This window comes from Epinephelus moara, chromosome 9 (genome assembly GCF_006386435.1).
Source record: "Epinephelus moara isolate mb chromosome 9, YSFRI_EMoa_1.0, whole genome shotgun sequence".
In the NCBI taxonomy this organism is placed as follows: Eukaryota; Metazoa; Chordata; class Actinopteri; order Perciformes; family Serranidae; genus Epinephelus; species Epinephelus moara.
Window position 1 is genome coordinate 2671119 of NC_065514.1, and position 10254 is coordinate 2681372.

Sequence of the window (10254 nt, forward strand, 5' to 3'; positions counted from 1 at the left end):
ACACACACACACACACACACACACACACACACACACACACACACACACAGAGTTTTCGTCATTATATAGTAAGATTTGCAGACTCCAGTTTCTGAACTGTGAAGATCGCAGTGCGATTCAAAACGTGACTGAGTCCAAAGATGAATCAGGTTAACAATGTTTTACCTTGTAATGAAAACTGAACCAAGAGGATTCACGCGGACAGCTGCGTATTCTCTTCCTGGTTGAAAACAGCTGCTGTCGCTACGACAACCAAAGACACATTCAGCAAAAAGCCACCAGTTCGTTAGTAAATTTGAAACACGGGGTGTTTTTTCGCGATGTCTTTTAGCTCAGCTGCCTGTTTCGCCAGTAGAGAGTGGAGACTGAGCTCTGGTGGTGCGTGATGTGCACTACATACAATAAGTTTAACAGGAAAAGGAGCGCCTGTTTTTTGACAGTATTGAAAATCACACCGTTGAGATAAGTTAATCCCCGGTGGGAGGAAAAAAATGATACAGCAGGGCATTGTGATATTTTGTGAGGCTATCGATACACGGACACCAGGTATCGATCTTTAATTTTATACTTTTTGCAAATACACATTTTAATACAAAGCCCCAGATGTCCTCAAATTCTAGACACACCCCTGCACACAAATGACCTGTTATTTTGCAGAAGTGGTCCCCAGGCAAAGCAAGTACATTATCCCTGCTGTAAAGTCACTCAAACTCTGAAGTAAATGTGGTGGAGCTAAAAGTACATTTTCCTCTCTGAGATGTAGCGGAGTGGAAGGAGAGAGTGCCACGAGAAGAAGTACAAGTACCTCAGATTTTTACTCATGTGCAGTGATCAGGAGACATTTCACGACACCTTTAACCAAATTTAAGACAGATTTTTGGACAAATCATGTTTTACTTATTGAAGCATCGCAGGTAAAGACTGCAGGTAAATAGAACATATGTGGTCTTGTGAAGAGGTGGGTGTTACGTGGTTATTAGAGGGAGTTAAGTCAGTCTACATTTGCCAACAGGTGAGTGCAAGTATGAAGGAAAATGACTTGTAACATCATAAATGTGGACTTAAATATAGACAGGCTTCATTTACACAGAGAGAAATGTCAAAAACACGGATAAATGAAACTATATAAGATGTCTGTAGTTAAGACCTCACAAATTCAGATTTAAGACTATTTAATGCCTTTTAAGGAGCTTATTGTTGTGAAGGACCTGCACACACCCTGAGTAATCGAGTAAATGTACTCAGTTACACTCCACCACTGCTTCACAGTTTAATGTCTGTGCAGGTAACTCACCTGAACAGCTCCTCCACTGTGAATCCTCTCTTTCGGCCGAGCTGAGACAGAAAGACTCTTCGGCTGGCTCCCATCTTTCTCTCCAACAGGAACAAAACAACCTGAGGGAACTTTGACTCACTCCCAGTGTTCCCAGTGTTCCCAGCACCTGAGGATGAGACCTTTCTCCTCTTTAAAGGCACCATGTTTCACTCTGTGGTGAAATAACACGCCTGCCTACACTTAGAGTTCATGTCATGTATAAGAAACTAAATATTTAAACTGTAGCTGATGCTGTCACCAGCTGTGCTCACTGCTGTCACTGCTCCATCACTTCTCTGATGCTAACTCGCTTTAAAAGCTAATTCTCCTAAAATACTTCTTTTAATTCATAAAACATTACAGCGGAGTTGCGTTCAGGTGTCTGATGTGACGGGTTTCATCCTCTGAGAGATGTTAGAGGGAAAAACCGCAGAAAAATCCGCAGACTTCAGTGAAGGAGACAAACCGGATGCAGCTGTGTTGATGCGCCGGTTCCACCTGCGCGTTACCAAAATAGTTCCGACTGGAAACAGGAACTCATCTTCTTATTCTTCTTTTGTCGCTTTACCGGCGGATCACAAACAACTGTAAGGTGCACACCTCCACCTACTGAGCAAAAGTGTGTCACATGTCATTTTACCACATAAAGAATAGAAGAATTATAAGAAGTAAGAATAAGTATGAAATAGAAGTATGTAAAGATGTGTATTAAAATAAAAATTAAAATTAAAATAAAATTAAAATTAAAATAATGTTTGACACTAGTACGTCAGATATTAAGAGTAAAATATATATATCTTCACTGTGTTGAGTCTGTAAGTGTATAAAAATATACTGAATATGCTGCATTAATCTGTATAAGGGGCATTCTATCGAATGTGTGCAAAGTCAAGCTGGAAATATTTTGAAATTTTGTATGTTTTATTTCCAAAACTTTGTCCCTATATATATTGTACCATATGTAAAGGTCACATATCTAGTAAAATGACTGTAAATTTTTATATTGTATTTTCAGACTGTTTTGGAATGTTTTTCCTCTCCCAAAATTTGTCACTACCGAAACATAAAGTATTATATTATACAAAAAAATATATATCAACCTGTTATGCTTGTTCCTTCCCTTGTCTAAAGATTTAAATTTTTACAAATTTGAAGGTGTTCACAATTAAATCTATAAAAAATAATATTTTAACAAATTTCAAGTTCAAATTATAGAATTCTTCAAAATCTAAATGCAATCTTTCTTTGTAAAATGCATAACGCTGATCAGACTGATTTCAGAGTTAATAATTGATGAAACAGAACAGAAATGTAACCAATTAGCATCATAATACTTTAGTTGATAACTCAATATACTTTATTTTTTACAAAACACCCAGTGTTTCGGTAGTGACCATTATTCTGTTTTTAAGGTTGCATCATATTCCCTCAAATGTATGCCTTATGGTGGGAATTACAAATTCAAAGACAAATGTTTTGTGGTCAGTAAAACAATTTAATTTTTGAGAGAGCAGAGCAGAGAAGAGTATAGTATTAACTAATATGTTACATTAAGAAATATAAAATATGTATTATGCTATAATGTTCATTACAATCAGGGATGGGCAGTATTTCTATTACTTGTATTTAAAAAACTTATTTAATTACATTTGAGTATTTTGTAATTTGTATTTGATAAGGTCGATAAAAAGCAAATGTGATTTGTAACAAAATACTTTTGAGTGGAGTAATTTTGTATTTGAAATACTCAAAATACTTTCTCCATGAATCAAAAAACAAAAATACATTCTTATAATATTGGATGTAACAATATTTTTTACTTTTTTTTCAAATATTTTTATCTATATGTTTTTTTAAACTTGGGCCCTTCAGTGACCTAGTGGTCTGTTTTACTGGACTGTGCATAACATAGGAAACTGTATGCTGTTGTGGTTGATGCTTGGGATGAGTATGCTACAAATGAATTGCCTCACGTGGGATCAATAAAGTTGTCTGAATCTAAATCTGAATCAGTAAATAATATTTTAGGGTAGCTTCCATGTCCCTAGCTTTCTTTTCTCTTTTTCATTTGAGAAAAGTTGAACACAGGGCTCCAAAGGCTCAAAGTTAAGTCTGGTTAATATATATATATATATAGCTATATAATCAAGTTGTTGTCTTTAAATGGCTTTGCTTAGTTACACTTCGTTAGTTCTGTGACTGTTCTGCCTTTTTGTGTGCCTTTTTTTCACCAGAGCTTTGTGTATATCCTGTAGCCCAAACCTGAATACTCTGCTACACCAAATTATGAGAAAACAAGCGCAAATCTGCAATAGCTGTGACCAAATCTGCTACTTTCACGCCATTAATGGATGAATCATGGTTGTTCTTTCTGGCATAGTTACTTGTGGTCTCTAATTGCAGCATGTAAATTTTGAGCATTTTTTGGTCAAGGACTTTTTGAGTTATTCACAAAAAGATTTGAATCGGTTAGTATAGCGCCACCTATGGACGAATCGTGGGCATTCTTTCAGGTATAGTTACTCATGGTCTGTAGTTGCAGTATGCAAATTTTGAGCATTTTTGGTCAAGGACTTTTTGAGTTATACAAGAAAAACTTTGTGGACCGACCGACCGACCAACCAACCGAAAGAGTGACCTATAGAGCTGCGGGTCGCTGCTAAAAGAAAAAGAAAAAAAGCATTTTCTGTATTTGAAAATACAAAATACATGTATTTTATTTTGATACATTTATTTGAGGGGTATTTTGTATAAAAATACATTTTGATGTATTTTTGCCCATCTCTGATTACAATACATCAATAGAATAAAACAAAGAATAAGAACGAACATAAGAAATGTGCACAGTTATTTGCATTATATGTGAATAAATAGATACGTTTAAGAGATATTGGTGAGAATAAAGTCGCATACTGAAGAATATTACACAGTTGAATAACTGCACCGATTACTGTACAGTAAAGAAAATACTACTACCACTACTACTACTACTAATAATTGTACTTTACGTTACTATGCTCACAGATTTTACAGAGTTCACCATGTTGAACTTCTGGTGGTAACTGTCTGGTCTTTGATGATCAAACAGAAAGGCACGGGCATCACAGAAGCAGCAAGACAACAAGCACGAGGAGCCGATAATGCTTGTGCCTGAATACCGAGAGTTGCACAACACAGCGTCAGCAACTTACAAGGACAACTAGAAGGAAAACTGAGCCTGGGGTAACAGGCTATGTAGAAATCTTTGGTAATTATAAGTATAACGTTATTTATCTGGCGCCACGCTTGCTTGCACTTCCATCAGTGACGTTCTTGAAGCAGCTGCCCATCATCACAGCCGTGGACTGTAGCAGCACGCTCTTGTGGGTAGCCAGTTGCCACATGATGGTGTAAAGGCAGCTTAATTTATGTTTAAAGTTATCAGTAAGTTAATTTTTTTTTTAAATCCCGGTGTGAATTGATTTATTTCCCCTGAGAATTAGAAAATGTTTTGTGAGACCACCCGGCAAGTTGAGTATCACCGCTCTAAATGCGCCATGATCGCCACTTCCACTGCTACGCCGATGACGTCCAGCTCTACATCTCCACTAAATCCATCACCACAGTAACTCACTCCACTCTGACCACCTGCCTCAACGAAATCAGAAATACAAGCCAACTTCCTCAAACTGAACTGTGATAAATCGGATCATCTGACCATCATCAGTCCCCAAATCCCTCACCAAAACCACCCACAACTTCTGCCTCACCATCGATTATGTTGAAAAACGACTCGATGACTCGGGGTCGATTCACAGTGGGTATTTTATTGGAGACACAGCTTACAACTTCACATACCGCAACAATGAGACAGCCCCGTAGAATCACCGAACATTCTTATTCTCCTCCTCAGATAAACATCATACCTCACTTTCCGTGTGTGTGTGTGTGTGTGTGTGTGTGTGTGTGTGTGTGTGTGTGTGATTTCCTGCGATTTCCAGAACTTGCACTTATCTTCATCTTACTTGGTGTTCTACCACACTTTGTTCTGCCAACAACATCTATTTAACCATCACAATGTTTCTCCATCACAATGTTTCTCCATCACAATGTTTGCCAGGTCACTCTGCTCTAAGACTTTTTAGGCCTTTTCGTCACCACAATAACTACACATCTGCAACCTCGGAGTTATTTTCAACAGCAACCTCTCCTCCAACATCACGTCAGTCAAATCACCAGAATGGCCTTTTGGCTCATCTCTGCCCATCACTCTTCCTCTCTGTTGCAGAACCTCTGATCCATGCCTTCATCAGGCTACTGACTATGATGACCGATACTATATGGAAACATAAATGTCTCTATCTAGAGTCAGTGTTTGGTTTGTCCGTTTTGGGCTACTGTAGAAACATGGCGGTGCAACATGGTGATCTCTGTAAGCCAGGACCTGCTTCCTGTGTAGATATAAAGGCTCATTCTAAGGTAACAAAAACACAGTGGTTCTTATTTTCAGGTGATTATACACTAAAGTAAACAGACTTATTATATTATATTTCTGCCAATATGCCGCCCTAAATCCTCCACACTGGACCTTTAAAGTGTGACTAATGTTGTGTGTCATATATTTTAAACGTGGCCTGTTTTTATGATCATTTAAACTAATGTAAAGTGTCTTCGAGTATCATGAAAAACACTCTATAAATATAATGTATTGATATTATTATAATCAAGGTTTAAGGTTTGTCATTAGGACCAAAGGGTAAATCTGTTGTGCAGATGGAAGATTCCAAAACAAACCATCATCATCACAGTACAGATGATGATAATGATGGTGATGTCTGCAGTTGCCAATAACAACCTCCACCCTTTCCTGAAGCTGCTTCCAGCTGAGCAGAGCTCCTTCATCTGTTGGTTCATGTCACGGTTTGAAAACAGCAGGTCAGACGTGACTGTACTGACTGATTGTTACCTGCCTGTATGACACCTCTCCATCAACAGCTGTTATACAGGATATGGCTGCAGCTAACCACAGTGATGAGCGACCAGAATAATCATCATCACTGTTCAGTCTGTTGGAACAGCAATGAGTAATTTTCCAGAATGACATGTCATATTGATCCCTTGTATTTACTGATTGGTTTCTAATGGTTTTTGTTGACATCATCTTCTGTCTCCATTTTGCTTCATTCTGCTGACTAATAACACGACAAATTCCCCTTTAAAGATTCAGTGTGTGAAATTAGGGGGATTTAGTGATGTCTGTTAGTGAGGATTGCAGATTGAAACAAGCTTAAACTTTATTTCTTGTCAAAGTTGGGCTGTTGGTAAGTATCTGTTGCATCTCGTTGCCCCGTGTCGGCTATTTTTCGGCTCATCCACTGTGTTTAATTGTGGTCTGCGAATGCAAAGCCTGTCAGTGAATGAAATCATTCTGATATTAAGTTCAGCTCAGCGCATGACAAGAGAAACAGAAATGAGGAAAGTAAACAAAGAACTGAAGTCCAGAGGAAGTTGTTACATAAGGTCAGATTATTTTTCTTTAGCAGAAACGTTTCCTGATGGTTTGTGTTATCGTTCACTGCCGCACTGTAAATATGCTCTGTTCTTTCAATGTTGGATTGTGTTGCTAATGTGCTAACTGGCTAACGAGCGTCAAGACGGTCTTCCTGTTTCCCTCTTTGAATGACGATTACGGATTACCTCCATCTGTTGGTGTGGAGAGTTATTTTCTCTCACACAGGTGCAGAACATACGTAGTGGATTACCTTCAGCTGAAGTCTCTGCAGTGTGTTCATGTGGCCAAGACACAGTGAAGTCAGGTGACGCAGCAGGGGACCTTTGTTGGTGCTAGTTCTCTGAAGTCGGTTTGGTGTGTCTGGGCCTTAAGGTAACAAAAACACAACAATACTTATTTTCAGGTGATTATACATGAAAGAAAACACACTTATTATGTTATAGCCCATTTCTGGGTCAGCCTAAATCCTGCACACTGGAGCTCTCAAAAAGAAAAGAAAAAGAACTCTTTAATATATCAGGAGATGCATCTGCAGAGTTAGATATAAAGATACATTTTCCTCCCACACAGTCTATGGTCACTTCAGATCAGCCACTCCCTCCTGCCCTGTTTTAACCCTTTTCTCGCCATTCCCCATCTGACCTCACCATTACACCTGTTCCCACCACTGTGCAGTATTTAGACTGACTCATTTCCACTCAGTCCTATTGTACGTCTGACCGTTGGTCCTCTTCCTGACGCCTTTTTGGATCAGTTCTCCTGTTTTGATCTGCCCGCCTGGTTTTGATGTTTGCCGTTTTTTTGACCACGAGTAAACATGAACTTTCACCTGTCCTGCTGGTCTCTGAGTTGTGCATCTGGGTTCAGACCTATTTCTACACTGAACCATTTCAATCTCAACACATCCTACATATTTTGAAGGACTTTTCCAGCACACCATCACGTTGTCATTAATAGAGACAGTAGCTCAAGTGGAGAGATTGTTAACCTCCTGACATTACATTTTGGGTTTCCTGCTTAATTTAGACCTGTTGTTCTCGTTTGTGGCATTTTTTTGTGTCACCTATTGGTAGTAAGCCCACAAGACAAGATGGCAGCCATCTCTGCCAAGTCCGTCCAACAAGGTCCAAAACCTTTATTAGTCTTTATTTATGCTTGATAGCTACGTTTTTAGTTTGATATGGCCTTTTGACGAATTTTAGCAACAGTAATAATCTAGGATGAGGTCAATTAGGAGGTACTCGTTAGGGGACACTAGGACTTTATTATTATCTTGTTTGGGGACAGTGCGTTTGAGGATACTGGGACTCTATTATCTTCTCATTTGAAGACACCACTCACATGTATCTTCTGGTCTGGGGACATTGGGACTTTATTACGTCCACCAAGGAGGTTATGTTTTCGCTGGCTGTTTGTTTGTCTGCAAAATAACTCAAAAAGTTGTGAACGGATTTTGATGAAATTTTCAGGAAAGGTTGATGATGGGACAAGGAACAGATGATCGGTTGAAGCCAAGTGGATAAAATAATAAAATGGCGGGAAATCCAAGCTGCTTGGCGGAGGTCTGCGCTCTCCGAGTGCTTTTCTAGTTGTCTTCTTGTTTTTGACCAGACACCGTCAGAAGGAGGGACAGGTCCCATCAGCTTCAGCTGTATTTTGTGTTTGGTGCTGATTAGCAAAACGTTAGCATGCTAACATGCTAAACTAAGATGGTGAACATTATAAACATTAGCATGTTAGCATGTTAGCTCGCAGCTCCACTGTGCAGTGTATCAATCATGTTCACAGCTCAGCTCTGACGGATATCAGACCCACTGAAGGGAAGTGCTCAGAGATTTGGTTGATCAGATATCAGGAGTTAGTCCTCCTCGTTATCCACAAATCTGTTTCATGTGAAATATAATTACTGGCAGATGAGCCTCCGTGTTCGGGTGTTTTTAGTAATTCTGTACTCAGTGTTCTCTAGAAAACCACGAGTCATTAATATGTTACTACTTCCTCGACCCAGAGGACGTCCATCATCATTACATCATAACTAACTCATGTTGTTTGAACTGTTAAAACTTTATTTTAAATTCTACTCAGGGGCCAAAACATCCCAAAGAAATGTCTGTCTACAACTTAATGTTATTGTACAGAAATCTGGGAATGTCATCTTATATTTCAGGAGGGAAAAAAGCAAGGCACTTCATTATTAGGTGAAATAATCTTATATATTTATTCTTGGAGCATAAAGACAGTGCTTAAGGGCTTCCTTCATTTGGTTTTTATCCTTTTACCTGACAGAGCATCTGTCAGCCCAGCTAACAGAGCCAAACAGCGCCTCCTTCGTCCTTTGTAACATCTTATTTTTACATTTTGCCTCTTGTCATAAATGTACTCTGTAAAATGTATAATCTGTCAAGTACAGTGTGTAAATAAATATAGTATATGTAGATATGTGGATTTGAATGTTTTACCTAATTGAGTTTAAACATAGCTTTCAATCGGAGCTGTAAGAAGAAGATATACAGAATGCTCTGCTGTTGAACTCATGAATGATAGAGACTGTACTGATGACAAACACTGACATGAACTTGAAGTCATTGTGAAGCTGTTGAAAGGGAAATTTAAGGGGAGTTACATTGAAATGTGTGAAAGTGGTTTCAGATCCTCCGCATAGGCTCTTACTTAGGTTTCATTTTTCTTGAAAAGGAAACTGCAGCCATGGACCATAAAAGCTATCAGTTACTGAGCTGGGATATATCGGCAGATAAACTGACATTAGATATTTGATATGTGTGTGTATGTTTATGGTAATTTAAAAAATAGTGTCTGTGTTGTATCATTTGATTTTTAAACTCAGTTGTCTGCATATTTCGGTCACAATTTCCTAGTAACTGAATTGAAGGGGTCCTAAACAAAAATGTGTCCTCATGTGTTTCTGTAAGAAAAAATCTGTTGAAAACAAATCTGTATATATGAAAATAAAAATAAAAATAAAAATAAAAATAAAATAAAATCAGTGGTAAAATGGTTAACTTTTTTGTAACTTTTTAATGACTGTCTATTTTAGATTAACATAATATTATTCCCCCCTGCGGAACAATTAAGTATTATCATTAAATTAAATAAAAATGTTTGGCTTTTTTAATGGCTTTCTATTTTAGATCATTATAAGAAAATTTCCCCTTGGGAATGAATTATGTGTTATCAACAAAATAAAATAAAATAAAATAAAAATACTTAAATGAACTTGGATTGAATTAAATTAAATAAAATTAAAATATTGAAACAGTTGATATTTTTGTTGAACTTTTCCTTTTTTTTCATTTTAGATTGAATATTATGAAATACAAAATTATGTGCAGTGTGCAATATAATATATTTGATATTGTATCAGATGAGTACATAAGGAAAAAGTGGGAAAAAATGTTGATATTTTTGATAAATGATTCTCTTTATTGGA

The 10254-nt window shown here is 37.6% G+C and overlaps 2 protein-coding genes across 2 annotated transcripts in view; both read right to left on the reverse strand.

Moving 5' to 3' along the window:
- polm (polymerase (DNA directed), mu) overlaps window positions 1-1789 on the reverse strand; it is a 7527-nt gene extending 5738 nt beyond the window's left edge. Inside the window, exon 1 of the mRNA XM_050053854.1 lies at window positions 1295-1789. Within this exon, the coding sequence (XP_049909811.1) occupies window positions 1295-1479 (185 nt within the window). The 5' untranslated portion in view covers window positions 1480-1789. The remainder of the gene's footprint in view (window positions 1-1294) is intronic.
- Window positions 1-10254, reverse strand: part of LOC126396061 (E3 ubiquitin-protein ligase MARCHF5-like) — a 158653-nt gene that overhangs the window by 22286 nt on the left and 126113 nt on the right. The window lies entirely within an intron of this gene.